Genomic DNA, 19904 nt, shown 5'->3' on the forward strand with positions numbered 1-19904 from the left:
AGCATTGCTGCATGTGACCCTAATTAACACTATGCTCGACAGCAGGTAAAGTTAGCCTACCGCTAGCTAGTAGCTGGATTAAACACAGTTAAAATGCTGACAGCTAACATTAAACAGTGTAAAGTGTGACTGTATTTCACTGTAGAAGATTCCAACACCGGGACGTAACAGTCTGCAGCTTCCGTTGTTGGAAAAACAACACTGCTTTCACTGCAACTGGTGCATTCAAAGTTATTGTAAAATACCCTTTTCCCATCTGGTGGTTATAGTTATTACATTATTATTAAATCATGTAATTTTGACCATATGGCCTTAGCAATAAACAAGCCGTTCTTTAATGTCGCCGACTGTTGTTTAGTACCCTTCTTTTTTTTCTTTTTTTTCAGGCACCGTTTAGGCTGTTTTAAAAGTATCGCTTTAACACCGGTATCGGAAAAAACCCAAACGATACCCAACCCTACTCATGTTAACACCTCAGTTGAAATACACTGGCTCACTCCGAAATAATGTATACATCCCTATTTAACTTTCTTTGTTATTTTTGCTCTTTCTGCACTTGCTAACGTGATGTTTACGGGTAGGATACAATAATTCAGGATTCCCAAATTGATCATTCTCTCCTGTTTTCACTCTGCAAAGGTGTCTTGTGGAAAGCACAACAGCAAACATTTGGTTTCTTTGACTTTTTATCTATTTTTATTACATGATAAACATCATGTTTACTAACTTGAAAGCATGTAAACTGAGCTCCATCTTGTTATTATTTATTATTTGTTAAGCAAGACAACAATGTAGCATAGTCAGAGTTATGATCACATGAGATGCCCATCAACTCTCATTATAAATGTATTAAGAGTTATAAATATTGTCATGTTAAGTGCAATATGATGCTCAGCAACAATGTCTTCTTCCTGGACATTATCCTAACACACACATATGCCTACCTCATTACTACCTGTAACCACTAAGTGATTTGACCCTTACCCACCCCACATGCTGCACACCGCTATTCAGTGTTCCCATATGATTGCTGCTAATATTCACCAGTATCGATTGAGGTGTCAGGGTTTGTGGAAGGTGTAATGTTTATTGATTGTGGTGATGGGCACTGGTTAAGGGTAAGGTCAATATCTTCAATCACTCCTGAGGAGTTCTTCCAATCCTGTGGAAGAGCCCCCCTTCAATCAATAGCTCATTATTGTGCTTCTTCACGCAGCAGTAAGGGCAAAGAAAACAAGGTATTTTTCTATGGAAGGATCAGCCTCCTAATGAACTTTGCTCCGTGCAGTGTTTGAGATCACATGCTCACAGGTGTGTTCTCTAAGAAAACTAGATTCGGAAGAAAATAAAACCTGACAAATGCTCTTTAAAGTGGTGGAATACGTTATCTTTCTCCAACATTATACTATGCTTAACTCAACATAATATAAATGATCATCTTTATCTTAGATTACATTGAAGTTACAATCTAAAATAAGTATGGATAGAAAGATTTCATTCACTAGATAACTTTGGCCTGTTGCACTTTTTTTTACTTTTTTTTTATTTACTTGTTGCTTGTGTTGCATTGTAACAAATAACTTACAGTACTTCTGGCCTGTCATTTTTGATACTAGTATATAGTGTTCTTTTTCAAAGTATTATATAATATCATTATATCAAGTTATGAAATGACTAAGTTTGAGTTCTTTTGTGTTTGATATATGAAGGCACGAATGCATAAAGTAGCTGTCTTTTTTATATCTTTTCTACACTGAACATGCAAATAATTTGTGTAAGCATTGAGCTTTACGCAAATTTATCACAGCTATGTTACTAGTTGGGATGGGCATTTTCAGTCATTTCAAAATTTGTATGCTAAATTATATAGAGTACTCAAGTTAGTTACTCGCAAAAAATTGAGACACAGCTGGTTAAGTGATCCCGATTGGTGCAGGCTAACGCGCCATGCTAACACGCTAACTGCTGACGTTACCGGAGGACCAGGTCAATCGGGCTACGGCTGGTTACAACCACGGTAACAGACATATGACAGAAACCGCAAGTTGGACTTTCTCATTATGGAAACATGCAATTTAACTTTGGCAAAACAATCGTGTAGCCTAAATTGTTGAATTGGGACACAGATTATGTTCTCTACAGGTTGCAATAGTATGTTAAGTTGTGAAATATTCTTGTGGCTAATGTTACCATCACCAGTTTCATGGTTAAGATATGTTGGACAGAATGATGATTCCCACTTTGTTACAAACTGAATTGCAACCATAATGTGTAATGTACAGTGTATAGACAAGCTGCGTAGATTATTCTGTAGATCATGCAACAACAAATAGTTTTATTGATCTACACATAAACTTAGACAAAGTTAAAATCATATAGAAGAAAGGCTATATGTTTATTACATTTTTTATATATAACGGTGTCTGGAAAGTAGTAGAAACAAAGTAGTAGAAACAAAAATCTCCCCCGTCGAAATTCTTCCCCTGCTTCTGTTTAGCAGCCGTAGCCGTCCAATGATGACTGTACCCTGGGTACAGACTGCAAGCTTTCGGTCTTCTAACCGGTTGTTGCACCAATTTTATGCAGAAAAAAGGGTGGCATGGCATCATAAGATGCTTCACCCATAATTGCTCTAACGGCGATGTTTACAATGCCTTGTATCAATATTATGACTCAACTGTAATTTCTTTGGGACCAATTTTAACAATTAAATGTATGATCACTGCCAGCACTCTCAGCCTGAAGTGAAGATGAAGAAAGAATCTGTCTTGTTAACGTCCCAATAAAGACTTTAGGTGGACAGGGCATATTAAGACACAATTGTATTTGCTGAAAATAATGCAGTTAGGGAATGTTCGTTATTTAATTAAGGGGCCACCGGAGGAGTTTTGTGGCCTCTAACCTAAAAAGACTTGACCCTCTCCTCATCAGTAATAATTTTCCTATGACCCTCCAAAATTATTTGAAAAAGAGGCATGATCCTCTCCTTGCATGCAATTTTGCACTTAGCAAAGAAGTACAGATGCCATTTGATTTTCACAGCCCTGACGTACAAGAGTTAACCTCTGCATTCTCATCTTATACATCCCACTCCTCTGTTATGGTGTGGTGGCCATTTCAGTAGATTTACTCACTAACATTGTTGTGGAAACACAATAAGCATGGAAACTAAATGTACACTTCATGCATTACTGCATTACTTCAAATACTAAGTTACTCCTCTAGTAAACTAGTAGTCACATGGAATAAAACAATAAAACATTGAGACCATTCAGCAAAGGACACTGGAAAAAAACCAATTCAACACTGGTTGCTATGGACTTGTCACTAGGCTTCGTCATTGTATATTTTAGCACATAGGTAAAAGCTGAACATTAGGCTATATTCCAAAACACATATGTTTATTTTTAAAGCAGATTTTAAGTTACATTGTAATAATTTAACAATTTGCGGCACGGCTGTTTTGGAACGCAATAGACAGACGCTTAAATTCAACTAAAATATAACAGTGAACAATCAGTGTTGGACCTACAGTCTGTTGAGATGCCTCTCCAAACGCAGAAACGAAGCGCAGTCACACCATAAAACGTTAAGACACGTTGAGAAAAAAGATCCGTATTTTGCCGTAATCCAATGACACAGGAAAAAAAGTAATCCACAGCGATCAGTAGATCCACAAAAAGGGTCACGGTGTATCCAGCAAGGCCGATACGAGCATCACATTCACCAGCCAGCTCCAAACAGGTGAACGAGGCCTCTCCACTTCTCCGTTTAAACAAAGTGGAATAAACGTATAAAAGTCCAAATCTACACAAAACCCGCAATCAATTAGTAAGCTGACATCACATTTATATACATGGCATTTAGGAAACCTTTATTGCAAGGTTGGCACGGCAAGATGTCCAGACATAGTGCAACAGTAACTTTCGTTTTTTGCGTCCTGCTGCTCCCATCGTCAGCCAGGTAATATTTTGTTTTACTAAAGCAGTATATGAAATCAAATGTATTACCTACCACCATTTAGTTGTTTTGTGTTATTTAAGATATTTATAAAATATCTGGTCATGCCAGATGTAATTATTCCACTCATTTTTTAAACAATGCAATTACCTGTTTGAGCCACCAGCAAACTCCGCGTATGCGGTCAGACCCATCTGCTAGGGGGCCGAGACTGAGAGCTACATGGATAAATATGCACCAAACAAGCCACTTTGAAATTTTGCTCTTTTCATGAATAAAAAAGTTGGGTGACCCCTCCGCCCAGACTAAAAAATGTTGGATGACCGTCCCCTCAGCAAAAAATAAAAAGACATGACCCTCCCCTATTTTCCTCCGGTGGTCCATTCCATAAATACCGAACGGTCCCTTAATGTACTTAAATAATGTACTATCAAATAAGGTTGAACTATCAAACACACTACAACCTTGGAGATCTAGTGAAACTGAGTGTCTACACGACGTTTGAACTGCAAACGCTGTTAATTAGTGACCTGTCCAAGTTTCTTTTTCCAGTTTTTGTGTGATCTCACTAAGTAGTAACTAGTGAGGCTTTGTGGATGTAAAACCTTTACCAATCACAATTTTGATATTTACTAGAAATGACAATGTAGAGTTGACATATTGTTCATGCATATCTAGTGGACTGCAAAACCAAGCAGGAAGTGAGTAGCAAAAAGTGGAACAGCACTGCCCCCATGTGAAATCTCAGTGTGGAAATTACATCTTGCTGTTTAAGTAAAACCCTCCTAAGCTATTTCTTTCATTTAACACAACAATGAGAGTGAGAGGCAATTTTAGTTCTCAGATTTATTTTATTCAGATTCACTTCATGTCATATGCTGTGACATGCATCAGGAATGTTTGTAGGAAGGCTTTTACAAATTAAATCTGGTTTCAACATAGTTTTATCTTGAAGGCAAGTAAAGGCAAAACTGAGCATGGAGAAATTTGACAGGACAGTAAAAGGAATAAGGCAGTAGCTAGTAGTAGCAGGGAAAACTGTGAACATGTACAGTACATCAGTGCACTGCAGTACAAAAAGTATCGAAGTTGACAAGATTTAATACAGACTTTTAAATGTTTTCTTTACTTAGTTTTAACACTTTATTTTGGCTCTTGTGTGTTTAACGTCATGTTTCAGAAACTCTTGTTAAATGATGTTAAACAGAATTTCTTACTCTCAAGAAGAGTAAGAAAAGCTGCCAGGGATTGTTGAAGAACAATAGCAGTGTAACAATATATTCAGCTCTCTTGTTGAACCTTCTTAATGGTATTGCAAATCAATATGAATGGGTACAAATTTAGATCAAATTCAAGAGTTTCTGAAGGGGAAGAGGTCTGGCTCTTCTTTTTAATACACTCTCCTGGAACTGGTTGATGAGACTGTGGACTTGGTAACAGTACCGCCATAACCACCAGACAAGCTGCTGCCACCATAGCCGAATTCACCGTCGGAGCTGGAGCTGGAGAATCCTAGAGCAGAAAAAAAAAGTATTATCATTTATCCATCCATCTGTCAGTGTGGTCTGTTGGTTCAGGTATCACTATGATGTTGATGAATAAAATCAGTAACTTACCACCACCTCCAGAGGTCTGCTGCACGTGGATGGTTACGCTTGCGCCTCCACCGGCCAGTCTAATGGTGGAATAATGACAAGTTAGTGCCTAATTCAGAGTTGAAACTAATGCTGCAGTCATGAAACTTCATTAAATATTTAAGTTTATCCAACCTGGACTCCTCTCCTTCCAGCAGTTTCCTGTAGGTGGCGATTTCGATGTCCAGGGCCAGCTTGATGTTCATCAGCTCCTGGTATTCACGCACCTGGCGGGTCATGTCCTGCTTGGCTCTCTGCAGAGCATCCTCCAGGTCCTTAATGCGGAGCTTGGCGTCCTTCACTGCCAGCTCACCACGCTCCTCAGCCTCTGCAATCTGAGCCTCCAGGCTGGCCCTCTGTGGAAAATGATGTCACAGATGGTTTAATAACTGCAAATCCTCTTGAACAATGAAGTGTGTTAATAATAAGGCATCATTCATGAGAAGGCCTCGAAATATACCTGTCTCTTGACGGCTTCAATCTCATTCTGAAGACGGGAGATCATGCGGTTCAGCTCAGAAATCTCAGCCTTGGTTGTGCGCAGGTCGTCACCATACTGTCCTGCAGTGCTCTGCATCTCCTCATACTATTATGAAAATCAAGAAGATGATCCAGAAGGTTGAGAGAAGTGTTGTAAGTGTATATTAAAGACATGGGATAAACCTCAACTCTTTATTTTACTCACCTTCTGTTTGTACCAGGTCTCTGCTTCAGCCTTGCTGCGGTTGGCAATGTCCTCATACTGAGCACGCACTTCAGCCACAATAGAATCCATGTCCAGGTTACGGCTGTTGTCCATCTCCACGATGACGGAGGTGTCCTTGATCTGGCTCTGCAGCTCACGAAGCTCCTACAGAACCAGTGGTTATTGTACAACAGTTAACTCTTGTCATTTTTTATTAGATAGATAGATAGATAGATAGATAGATAGATAGATAGATAGATAGATAGATAGATAGATAGATAGATACTTTATTAATCCCAAGAGACATATTAGATTAGATTACACAATGAGTGAATGATTATCAGCTTTAACTGAAATGGTTATCATAGTGTTATGAAGTATTAGATATTATAGATACATACAGTCTCATAGACGGTCCTGAGGAAGTTGATCTCATCCTGAAGCGCATCAGCCCTGGCCTCCAGCTCCACCTTGTTCATGTAGGCAGCATCAACGTCCTGATGAAAATCATGTGGAAAAGAACTTTTATAACTGGCCACATTTTATCAAATCCCAAGATTGAAACCATTGCAAATTATAACCATTTGCAAATACATCTTGATGTATTCGCACCTTCTTCATGAGCACAAACTCATTCTCTGCAGCTGCACGTTTGTTGATTTCATCTTCATACCTGTTGGAACACAAGTCAACTCTTTAGTAAATCTGCAAGGTATATTTTACAACTAGTGTTCATGTCTTCCAAGCACTCACTTCCTCTTGAAGTCCTCAACCAGGCCCTGCATGTTCCTCAGCTCTCCCTCCAGCTTGCCCTTCTCATTGCCCAGCCCGTCGAGCTGTCTGCGCAGGTTGGCAATGTAGGCCTCGAACATGACATCGATGTTGGAGCGGGTGGTGGTCTGGTCCTGCAGCAGGCTCCATTTGGTCTCCAGCATCTTGTTCTGCTGCTCCAGGAAACAGACCTGTGAAGACACAAAACCAGGGATGATTGTTAGATGTTTCAAAAAGCAGTTTCTATATATATTAGTGTATCTGTGTATCAAATTTGATTTGGCTGGTGCTTTAAATTACTATTTGAAGCTCTGTCTGAATTGTTTTTGAACATAAGACTGTCACACAGAGCGTACAGGAACTAACCTTGTCGATGAAGGAGGCGAAGCGGTTGTTGAGGGTCTTGATCTGATCCTTCTCCTGAGTGCGGACAACCTGGATGGTGGGATCAATATCCAGGTTCAGAGGGATCAGCAGGCTCTGGTTGACTTGGACAGCTGTGATCTGTGGAGCGACGAAGCCGCCTCCTGTTTGGCTAGAAGTAAAGCCATAACTACCAGAGCCACTACCTAATCCACCACCCATTGAAGATATACTAAAAAGACCACCAGCTCCAGCTCCAGCACCATAACTTGATCTTTTTACGGAGTAGCTGCTAACTGGTGCAAAGGACCTCCTGGTGCTGCAACTAGAGCTGACTGAGTATGCCTTCCTCATGTTTGCCATGGTCAAAGTTATCAACACTCTGAGAACAGGAGAACAGGAGATGAGAAGTCTTCAAAATGAGAGCCGAGTCCCTCTGAGTGCCTGACTGTAGACTCTGCTGGCTTTTATGTCTGTGCCGAGGGAGTGGGAGGATCCTCTTCAGCCACTTCAACCTGTACGTTCACTTTTGCTGTCCACCCTTCCCTCCACCTCAGCCTACATGTCTCTGGCTCTGAATGACAAGAGTGACCATCCTGTAAAACAGGTAGTGAATGTTTGTCAGAAGATAAGCCTTGACACCCTGCATCGGACAGGCTGAAGGGGAAGAACAGGCTGTAGGGGGAGAGAGTAAGAGGTAACGAAATGGAGTAAGTTGGAGTAAGTTAACAGAGCCTCGTCGAGTGTGTAACTCCTGTAGCCTGATTAGTGGTCACCGGGCCGTGAAATGAATATTGGAGGCTAGTAGGGAGGGGTTGTGGATAAGTAACAGGCAAAAAAGTACACATGTATTGAAATCCCATTTTTAGAATAAATATAAAAATGTATTAACAAATATTGTAACCTAAGCCAGCATTAGTACTTTTACATAATCAATCAAATGCCTTATTTAGTACACTCAAATATTTTCACAGTATGCTTGAACATAAACCATGTTACCATGAACCATGAACATACCACATAATGCATATAAAGTGTTAAAAGTTCAGTTTTCCTTTGGTATGTTCAAGTTTCCTCTGTTGTTAGAATAAGTCATTTTAGGCCCTTTTTAGTTCCTTCAGTGTAAACAATGCAGAAAATGTCAATGCTTTAATAGCTCACAGCAGTAAAAGTTAATAGGTATAGCTCACACATTTAAGAATGAAAACACACTCTCTCCCTGCAGTACCACGTCTGCTGATACACACTTAGTTTAACTGAAAATAGAATCATTAAAATGTTGAAATGAGTAATTAGAATCTGCATCAGCTGTGTGCTTGGCCATCAAGTGGTATTTCAGACTGGACGTGCTGCGATGATAGCTCAGTTCACAACGACAAAACACACAGATCACGTTGGTCTTGTCAATGGAACCATTTGGCAACTTTTTAAAAGTAAACTTTCCATTCAGAATCTAATTGGCATCCATTTCGGCGTCTCGCGCTCGCCATCCAGTCAAAACGTAACGTTAGCCTACTACTCTTTGGCCGGCTCGCAAGTTCAAACAAGTGTGTGCGGCGTGCCTGTTGTTTTGTTTCCGGTCTAGCTAGATCCGGTGTGGTGTTGTAGTTTTTCTAACGTTACTAGTTGTTGCAACAACATGTGAACAATGTTAATGCATGCATAATAATATTCCAGGAATATAATCCCAATAATAAACCAACTGTAAGAAGTCATTATATATTATGTATACAAATAAATGTTATGTTTATGCTATTTTAAACCTCACTATTACTTTAGCAACATATGCATTAAATCTGATATCAAAATCAGCAACATAAAGGAAGAATACAGTATATTTCCCAGATGTTGAAGAATAGCACTGCAGTCAAATGATTAACCATAACATTACCAAAAACAGAACCTGATTTACAAACATTTTACTGCCCAAACAAGTCAACTCTGAACAAGTTGAACAAGAATGGACACATCCCTGACTAAACCCTTTTATTACTGACATGAAACCAGTCAGAGCACTACCCCATCTAACTTGTATGGTCTCATTGGCATAACAATACACAGGGGTCCTGAGTAGATGTCTAGGTTCTCCTAAGGGCCGTTTTACAGTCGCCGCAGCCGAGCTAGCTTGCACCAATGTGACGTCAAAATAACGTAAATCTCGCTGGCACGCCAGGATTTTGAGTGCAATGCTTGATTTTAGCCAAACTGTTTTTGTGAAGTTACAAAGCTGTAACCAGTCTATCCGAATTCTCTCAGCCATTTCGGAAATGCTTGCAGGGCTGTAGGTGCTTATTTATCACTAATAAATTAAAATGTTTTGTGCCTTATCTTTTATGAGTGAAACTAACATTGAGATGATACAGTCAGGTAGAACATCCATCCATCCATCCATCTTTGTCCGCTTATCCGGTATCAGGTCGCGGGGTAGCAGCTCCAGCAGGGGAACAGGCACAGTCAGGTAGAACATCAGCATAAAAATACATAGCTGGATAAAAAGATTTTACTGACTGAATAAGCCTGTAATACATGTTTAATCCTTCTTTTTTTACTTATCCCAAAATTATTCAGTTAACTTGTTGCTTGTGCTTCAGAATAATTGGTTGGTTAATTGATTGGTTCAAATTAATGTGGCTGAATGCAGGTATGGTCTTAGGTCAAAGGAAGATGAGCATTTCTCCCCTTTTTTAACCGGGGCCCTGGCCAGTTGACCTGGACCACCTGCGGCCAAAGCTGCCTTCCTATATCAACCTATTTATTGCTATGCCTTCCCCTCCTGTAGTTGGGCTCCCCCAGGGGAATACCCTGACTTGGTCAAGAGCTTGCCTGAAGAGGTGCAACCCCTTATCAAGAAATGGCCTTCAGGTTGTTCAGAGACGATTGGTAGAACCCCTGTCATCAAACACTCAAACCCCACGGTGGAAAACATGCCGGTGCACTTCAGAGCTCACCGGGTCTCATCACAGAAAAGGGAAAGTGCATGTGAGGATAATGCTCAGGGATTACATCATTGAGCTTTGTCAATCTTCTTGGGGAGCCCCAGTGGTCTTGACAGATAAAGCTGGTGGGACCCCTAGATTTTTTGCTGATTTCAGATGTCAGTATGCCAAAAACAACAGTCTTATGCAACGCCTATAGATTCAATGCCTTAAATCCATGATATCCTGGTGCCTCTGCATGGACCTGAGTGTTCCAGAACACGGGACCTTAGGTACTGGCAGGTGAACATGGAAGAGGAAAGCAGGGACAAGACGACTGCTGTGACGCCTTCTGGCTTGTTTCATTTGAAGGCTATCCGTTTGGTCTTAAGTAAGCTGGAGCAACATTCCAAAGGTTGATGGAGAGGGTCCTTTGAGGATCTAAAGGGGGTCCTTTGTTTCATTTTCATTGATGACATCATCGTAAGTAATTAAAAATGAGTATTATAGTATGTACTAGGTACTTATGGAGTATTTTAAAGGAAAAGAGAAATAACTAATTGAACAACGTAGCCTCCAAAAAATAAAAAATAAACACTGTAAATAATAAGACAATCCACTGCAGCAGTCCTGTTGTTGTTATTGACTGACGGGCAATATGGTGACGGTTTGCTGGATTTGGCTGGAACGAAATCCCCCAGGATGACGTAGTGTACGAGGGGCCGATGGGTAACACCCTAAAGCACCGTTTGGAAAAACAGTTGCAGTTGTTTATCTATTGCACCAGGGGGAGCAGTGATTGGACACAAGTGTTTAATGGCCTGAAATCAGTTGATCTTATTATATTTGATGTGTATAAAAGTGTGATCCTACTGAGCATACTTTTATAATGTCATGGTTATCAGGTCATGAAAAGTAAAAAATGATGTTGAAGCTTTCCCCCTAACTCAACAACTCTGAAATTGTGTGATTTGTTAGGGAGTCTTGAGGCTAGTGAGCCAAAAGTGTGGACAGTTTGGTTGGTTAGATCAGGGATTCTCATCTCTCGACGTGCGTCGCCGCGACGTGTAGTTACATTTTTCGAGAGGTGCACGTCAGGCTACGGCATAGGGTCCAGCATAGACACACCGCCGTCAATTTGACGCACAACTATAAAAAGGCCTTAAGTTGCTGTATGTCACAGAAGAACCACGGGGGTTGTTAAAAGCACCAGAAACAGCAAAGCAAAAATGCATAGAGGTCATAAATCTGTCATAGAAAACCAGTCAAACTCATTTTTCACAGTTTCAGGGTGGGCGAAAGAGATGGGGGGCATTTCCGTTTGATAGAATGGTGTAATGGAGATAGATAGATCTCTGCTGACACAGGGAAATGGTTAAATGTTGAACAATAAGACCAGTGATCCTTTTAAAGGACAACCTGCCTATAGAGCATACATTAGCTTCTCTTTGGTAATGGCCAGTGCTTTTCCATTCACCTGCTCATCACGTTGTGCTGTTGAACACAGTCAGTGTGTTATACATGCACAGCAGTAACCGGGGTATGGTCTTGCCCAGGTTAAATGAATAACTGGGTTATGCCAATTCTCCCCCCGTATACATGAGTGCAGAAGAATGGGAAGAATTACAGGAGTAACTCTACCTCCGGTACAGGAGGTGGTGCTCTGCCAACGTACAACTGGTCAGAATAAAGATTTTTCCAGCCACTAAATTAGTCAAATTTAACAACTTAATGTCTCATTCCCACACTCTTAAAGCAGTGTAGAAAAATTAATAATCATGATCATGCTTAATAAATCATAATTCATAATGATGTGCCCACGTACCTAATGCTTTAGTTGTGTTGTTCATGTATGAGGTCACGAATGACAGATATGAACATGTCAATTCCTGATGATTCATGGGATATTAAGGAATGCAGTAACACATAAATCATTAATTACATAATGCATAATAATGCATAGCCTACATCAATTAATTCATGCATGAATTCATGATAATTCCTGTACCCTTACCATAAAGTGTTACCAGTGTTATTCTAACAAACAACACACACACACACACACACACACACACACACAAAGTAATCTCATTTGATAGAGCAGATAGCTTCCCTATTGGAAACATGCATTCTGTATATTTGTTAGAGGAGTGAAATTGTTCAAGAATCAATTTGTTGGCTGAAAGCCTACTGTGAAATTATGCACAGGTGTCAGCAAAATTGTGTAACGAGTAGGGCAGCGGAGCGGCTGTGGGTTGACGCTCCACAGTTCTCATGGGCTTTATTTAAGTCCTAACGTGAAAAAGCTTAACATGGTTTAATGTACCTAAACAACGATCAGTCATCACCAAATATCTCTCTCATATTGCTTGAGAAATATGGTAATCATTGATCGTTGTTTAGGTACATTAAACCACGTTAAGTTTTTTCACATTTTAGAATGTCCCCATTTCCACCCAGCACTCAATCGTTCGCGGTCCTGGAGGGACTGGTTAAAACAAGACAGATAAGAAGACATGCAATTCAAAATCTGGACTGTCCCGGTCAAACCGGGACGTCTGGTCCAAGGTCATAATCGTTAACGAAAACGAACGAAATAACGAAAACTAGGTGGGAAAAAACATTGTTGTTAACTGAAATAAAAATGAAAACGAGGCATTACAAAAAAGCGATAACTAAACTAAAACTATAATGTCTGTTTGCAAAACTAACTAAAATTAAATAAAATGATTGAGTAAATGTCCTTAGTTTTTGTCTTTGTCGATGTCTTTCATAGAGCAAACGTTATATCTTTCCGACCATGACATTTCCCGTAGACATGTCTAGTTTCCGACTGGAAACCCAGACATCCCGACATTCCACGTCAAATTGAACACAACGTAGTCCATGCCCCTCGCCTGGCATCATTGCGGTAACGAAAGTTGGAAGACAGCGGCACCTATTTGATTATGACTGTGTCAGATAAAAGCAAGTGCCTTGCAGTGGAAAAATCCCAGGGAAAAATCCCACGAATTTGTAAGTACATTTGAGAAGCGCACACAAGCTAGGAGGCTAACCTAGCTTACATTAACAAGGTAAAGGAGAAAGCAAAGCCCCCTTTCCCCGAAACAGAAGCTAACCCCGGTAACGTTACGGGCATGGATGTATGGATACAGGGCCAGGCAGCATGACGGAGACAACAGCAGGACAGAGAATACTACAGGAAGGCTTTCACCGGCGACCCGATAGCTGCTGGTTAGTAAATACGCAGGAACACCAAAAGCAGGAGGAAGTGTTGGTACTGGGATGTCTAGCTACACAACTGTGTGACTCGATTGACTTCAAAAAGTTCGCCACTTTCCTCGAACGAAAGTTCAAAACACCTGTTCGTGTCTTCTTTAGTCTGTTGGCTATTTAGTTTTTTTTCCTGGAACACGTCACTTTTGCACTTAATGCAGCGTCTTGTAGCACATTTCAGCAACAGGGCAATTCAAAGTGCTTTACATGAAAACAGATTAAAAAATTTAAAACAGATAAAATACGAGAATAAAAGTTACAGTGCAGTATAAGAAATTAAACATTGAAGAGCTGTTAAAACTATATAGATATATAGTGTAGACTGTTTACATATTATGACCATATGTAGCCTACATTTTATATACTGGTGTTATTGTTGAATACATTGTGAATACATATTTATAAAATTGTATGATGTTTTTGTTGAGTTATAATACTTTTTCTGACCTTTTTGAATCCTCTGGCAAATAACCCATATTACAAAGAAAGCCTAAAACTAAGTCTAAAACTAATAAGAACTAAACTAAACTAAACTAGCAAACCCACTTTAAAAACTAAAAAAGTAAAACTAAAAATTAAAACTAAACTGAATTTGAAAACAAAAAGTCAAAACGAAATAAAAATAAAAACTAATGAAAAATGCAAAACTTTAATAACCTTGGTCTGGTCACCCTACTGTACAGTTAACCAGTGTCGGGTGGAATTAGCAAGCTAACTTTAGCTAACTAATGTAACATTAGTCCGCAGCGGACTGCTCGTTCCCTGCACTTCTTTGCCGAGGCACAGCGTTGACAGCCCTGGAGATGAACAATCTGTTTAGCCATCTCCCGGGTGTCCGCTGCTCGGCGGAGATTGAAGCAGATCGACTGTAAGCTGCCCATGCTGCTGATCCGAGCAGCGCTGTTTTGTTGTCTCATGTGATGATCACAGCGATGACAGACTCCGTATGCATCACCCGTAATTGCTCTAATGGTGATGTAACTGGTTTTGTGGAAACATGCATGGTTACAACTTCAGAATTTGGCTGTGCCTTGTACCAATATTATGACTCAACTTTAACTCCTCCGGGACCGATTTTAACAATTAAATGTATGATCACTGCCAGCACTCTCAGCCTGAGGTGAAGATGAAGAAATAATCTTTCTTGTTAATGTCCCAATGAAGACTTTAAGTGGACAGGGCACATTAACACACCAGTGTCCATCCATCCATCTTCGTCTGCTTATCCGGTATCGGGTCGCAGGGGTAGCAGCTCCAGCAGGGGACCCCAAACTTCCCTTTCCCGAGCCACATTAACCAGCTCCGACTGGGGGATCCCGAGGCGTTCCCAGGCCAGGTTGGAGATATAATCCCTCCACCTAGTCCTGGGTCTTCCCCGAGGCCTCCTCCCAGCTGGACGTGCCTGGAACACCTCTCTAGGGAGGCGCCCAGGGGTCATCCTTACCAGATGCCCGAACCACCTCAACTGGCTCCTTTCGACGCAAAGGAGCAGCGGCTCTACTCCGAGCTCCTCACTACTGTAACTGAGCTTCTCACCCTATCGCTAAGGGAGACGCCAGCTACCCTCCTGAGGAAACCCATTTGGGCCGCTTGTACCCTGGATCTTGTTCTTTCGGTCATGACCCAGCCTTCATGAACATAGGTGAGGGTAGGAACAAAAACTGACCGGTAGATTGACAGCTTTGCCTTCTGGCTCAGCTCTCTTTTCGTCACAACGGTGCGATAAATTGAATGTAATACCGCACCCGCTGCGCTGATTCTCCGACCAATCTCCCGCTCCATTGCCCCCTCACTCGCGAACAAGACCCCAAGGTACTTGAACTCCTTCACTTGGGGTAAGGACTCATTCCCTACCTGGAGAAGGCACTCCATCGGTTTCCTGCTGAGAACCATGGCCTCCAATTTAGAGGTGCTGATCCTCATCCCAAGCTGCTTCACACTCGGCTGCGAACCGATCCAGTGAGTGCTGAAGGTCACAGGCCGATGATGCCATCAGGACCACATCATCTGCAAAAAGCAGCGATGAGATCCCCAGCCCACCGAACTGCAACCCCTCTCCACCCCGACTACGCCTCGATATCCTGTCCATAAATACTACAAACAGGATTGGTGACAAAGCGCAGCCCTGGCGGAGGCCAACTCTCACCTGAAACGAGTCCGACTTACTGCCGAGAACCCGGACACAGCTCTCGCTTTGGTCGTACAGAGATTGGATGGCCCTGAGAAGGGACCCCTCACCCCGTACTCCCGCAGCACCTCCCACGGTATCTCCCGGGGCACCCGGTCATACACCTTCTCCAGATCCACAAAACACATGTAGACCGGTTGGGCATACTCCCAGGCTCCCTCTAGGATCCTTGCAAGAGTAAAGATCTGGTCCGTTGTTCCACGACCAGGACGGAATCCGCATTGTTCCTCTTCAACCTGAGGTTCGACTATCGACCGAACCCTCATTTCCAGCACCTTGGAGTAGACTTTACTGGGGAGGCTGAGAAGTGTGATACCCCTGTAATTGGCACACACCCTCTGGTCCCCCTTTTTAAAAAGGGGAACTACCACCCCGGTCTGCCACTCTTTAGGCACGTCCCAGACTTCCACGCAATGTTGAAGAGGCGTGTCAACCAAGACAACCCCTCCACACCCAGAGCTTTAAGTATTTCTGGACGGATCTCATCAATCCCTGTGGCTTTGCCACTGTGGAGTTGTTTAACTACCTCAGCAACTTCCACCAGGGAAATTTACGACAATCCCCCATCATCCTCCAGCTCTGCCTCTACCATAGAGGGTGTATTAGTTGGATTTAGGAGTTCCTCAAAGTGCTCCTTCCACCGCCCTATTACCTCCTCAGTTGAGGTCAACAGCGTCCCATCCTTACTGTACACAGCTTGGATAGTTCTCCGCTTCCCCCTCCTGAGGTGGCGAACGGTTTTCCAGAAGCACCTTGGTGCCGACCGAAAGTCCTTCTCCATGTCTTCTCCAAACTTCTCCCACACCCGCTGCTTTGCCTCTTTCATGGCAGAGGCTTCAGCCCTTCGGGCCCTTCGGTACCTTGCAACTGCCTCCGGAGTCCTCTGGGATAACATATCCCGGAAAGACTCCTTCTTCAGTCGGACGTGTGTTGTTGTTTAAGTAAAACCCTCCTTAGCTTTTTCCTTTCATTCATCACAACAATGAGAGTGAGAGGCAATCATTTTAGTTCTCAGATTTATTTTATTAAGATTCTTTTGATGTAATCACTGACATTCATCAGTAATGTTGGTAGGAAGGCTTTTACAAAATAAGTCTGCTTTCAACGTAGTTTTATCTTGAAGGCAAAACTGAGCACGGAAAAAACTGTAAACATGCAGAGTCACACAAATTACATTTTTTAGTTTTTCTCCAGTGATCAGATTTGGTCAGTGACTTGCTCCTCTTACTAATATCAGCGCTCAAATGTCTGAATTAAGACATCAACTGAAAACTTCAGTATAAAAAATATAGGTGTCCTACATATCACTGTAGAATCTTATTTCAGAGCAGTTCATCAGTGCACTGCAGTACAAAAAGTATTTAGATTGACAAGATTTAGTACAGACTTTCAAATGTTTTCTTTGCTTAGTTTTAACACTTTATTTTGGCACGTGTGTTTAAGGCCATGTATACCTTCAGAAACTCTTGTTAAATGATGTTAAACAGAATTTCTTACAGACAAGAAGAGTAAGAAAAGCTGCCAGGGATTGTTAAAACACAACTGGTAGCAGTGTAACAATATATTCAGCTCTCTTGTTGAACCTGCTTAATGGTGTTGCATAGCACCATGAATGGGTACAGGTTTAGATCAAATTCAAGAGTTTCTGAAGGGGAAAAGGTCTGGCTCTTCTTTTTAATACGCTCTCCTGGAACTGGTTGATGAGACTGTGGACTTGGTAACAGTACTGCCATAACCACCAGACAAGCTGCTGCCACCATAGCCGAATCCACCGCCGGAGCTGGAGCTGGAGAATCCTGGAGCAGAAAAAAAAACACGTTATCATTTATCCATCCATCTGTCAGTGTGGTCTGTTGGTTCAGGTATCACTATGATGTTGATGTATAAAATCAGTAACTTACCACCACCTCCAGAAGTCTGCTGCACGTGGATGGTTGCGCTTGCGCCTCCACTGGCCAGTCTAATGGTGGAATAATGACAAGTTAGTGCCTAATTCAGAGTTGAAACTAATGCTGCAGTCATGAAACTTCATTAAATATTTAAGTTTATCCCACCTGGACTCCTCTCCTTCCAGCAGTTTCCTGTAGGTGGCGATTTCGATGTCCAGGGCCAGCTTGACGTTCATCAGCTCCTGGTATTCGCGCACCTGGCGGGTCATGTCCTGCTTGGCTCTCTGCAGAGCATCCTCCAGGTCCTTAATGCGGAGCTTGGCGTCCTTCACTGCCAGCTCACCACGCTCCTCAGCCTCTGCAATCTGAGCTTCCAGGCTGGCCCTCTGTGGAAAATGATGTCACAGATGGTTTAATAACTGCAAATCCTCTAGAACAATGAAGTGTGTTAATAATAAGGCATCATCCATGAGAAGGTCTTGAAATATACCTGTCCCTTGACGGCCTCAATCTCATTCTGACGACGGGAGATCATGCGGTTCAGCTCAGAAATCTCAGCCTTGGTTGTGCGCAGGTCATCACCATACTGTCCTGCAGTGCTCTGCATCTCCTCATACTATTATGAAAAATACAGGGTGTATCAAGAAGATGATCCAGAAGGTTGAGAGAGGTGTTGCAAGTGTATATAAAAGACATGGGATAAACCTCAACTCTTTATTTTACTCACCTTCTGTTTGTACCAGGTCTCTGCTTCAGCCTTGCTGCGGTTGGCAATGTCCTCATACTGAGCACGCACTTCAGCCACAATAGAATCCATGTCCAGGTTACGGCTGTTGTCCATCTCCACAATGACGGAGGTGTCCTTGATCTGGCTCTGCAGCTCACGAAGCTCCTACATAACCAGTGGTTATTGAACAGTTAACTTTTGTCATTTTTGATTTACACAATGAGTGAATGATTATCAGCTTTAACTCAAATGGTTATCATAGTGTTATGAAGTATTAGATATTATAGATACATACAATCTCATAGACAGTCCTCAGGAAGTTGATCTCATCCTGAAGCGCATCAGCCCTGGCCTCCAGCTCCACCTTGTTCATGTAGGCAGCATCAACGTCCTGATGAAAATCATGTGGAAAAGAACTTTTATAACTGGCCACATTTTATCAAATCCCAAGATTAAAACCATTGCAAATTATAACCATTTGCAAATACATCTTGATATATTCGCACCTTCTTCATGAGCACAAACTCGTTCTCTGCAGCTGCACGTTTGTTGATTTCGTCTTCATACCTGTTGGAACACAAGTCAACTCTTTAGTAAATCTGCTCCATTTTGAACATCTGCTCACTATGTCAAGGTATATTTTACAACTAGTGTTCATGTCTTCCAAGCACTCACTTCCTCTTGAAGTCCTTAACCAGGCTCTGCATGTTCCTCAGCTCTCCCTCCAGCTTGCCCTTCTCATTGCCCAGCCCGTTGAGCTGTCTATGCAGGTTGGCAATGTAGGCCTCGAACATGGCATCAATGTTGGAGCGGGTGGTGGTCTGGTCCTGCAGGAGGCTCCATTTGGTCTCCAGCATCTTGTTCTGCTGCTCCAGGAAACGGACCTGTGAAGACACAAAACCAGGGATAATTGTTAGATGTTTCAAAAAGCAGTTTCTACATTGTATCTGTGTATCAAATTTGATTTGGCTGGTGCTTTAAATTACTATTTGAAGCTCTGTCTGAATTGTTTTTGAACATAAGACTGTCACACAGAGCGCACAGGAACTAACCTTGTCGATGAAGGAAGCGAAGCGGTTGTTGAGGGTCTTGATCTGATCCTTCTCCTGAGTGCGGACAACCTGGATGGTGGGGTCAATATCCAGGTTCAGAGGGATCAGCAGGCTCTGGTTGACTTGGACAGCTGTGATCTGTGGAGCGACGAAGCCTCCTCCTGTTTGGCTAGAAGTAAAGCCATAACTACCAGAACCACTACCTAATCCACCACCCATTGAAGATATACTAAAACCAAGACCACCAGCTCCAGCTCCAGCACCATAACTGGATCTTTTTACGGAGTAGCTGCTAACTGGTGCAAAGGACCTCCTGGTGCTGCAACTAGAGCTGACTGAGTATGCCTTCCTCATGTTTGCCATGGTAAAAGTTATCAACGCACTGAGAACAGGAGAACAGGAGATGAGCAGTCTTCAAAATGAGAGCCGAGTCCCTCTGAGTGC

General features: G+C 42.0%; 2 protein-coding genes across 2 annotated transcripts; both read right to left on the reverse strand.

The window, feature by feature from the left end:
* Positions 1-5313: 5313 nt before the first annotated feature.
* LOC144516633 (intermediate filament protein ON3-like) lies at positions 5314-7791 on the reverse strand. Its single transcript, XM_078248091.1, has 9 exons — positions 7417-7791; positions 7033-7241; positions 6892-6952; positions 6681-6776; positions 6280-6444; positions 6055-6180; positions 5730-5950; positions 5577-5635; positions 5314-5472 (listed from the first exon to the last, which is right to left on the reverse strand). The coding sequence occupies exons 1-9, from the start codon at positions 7774-7776 to the stop codon at positions 5351-5353; spliced, it is 1419 nt and encodes a 472-aa protein (XP_078104217.1). The 5' UTR covers positions 7777-7791; the 3' UTR covers positions 5314-5350.
* Positions 7792-16794: 9003 nt separating this feature from the next.
* LOC144516634 (keratin, type II cytoskeletal 8-like) lies at positions 16795-19904 on the reverse strand. The gene is made up of 9 exons (XM_078248093.1): positions 19461-19904; positions 19084-19292; positions 18915-18975; positions 18704-18799; positions 18409-18573; positions 18172-18297; positions 17847-18067; positions 17694-17752; positions 16795-17588 (listed from the first exon to the last, which is right to left on the reverse strand). The coding sequence occupies exons 1-9, from the start codon at positions 19821-19823 to the stop codon at positions 17467-17469; spliced, it is 1422 nt and encodes a 473-aa protein (XP_078104219.1). The 5' UTR covers positions 19824-19904; the 3' UTR covers positions 16795-17466.

Source organism: Sander vitreus, chromosome 4 (genome assembly GCF_031162955.1).
Source record: "Sander vitreus isolate 19-12246 chromosome 4, sanVit1, whole genome shotgun sequence".
In the NCBI taxonomy this organism is placed as follows: Eukaryota; Metazoa; Chordata; class Actinopteri; order Perciformes; family Percidae; genus Sander; species Sander vitreus.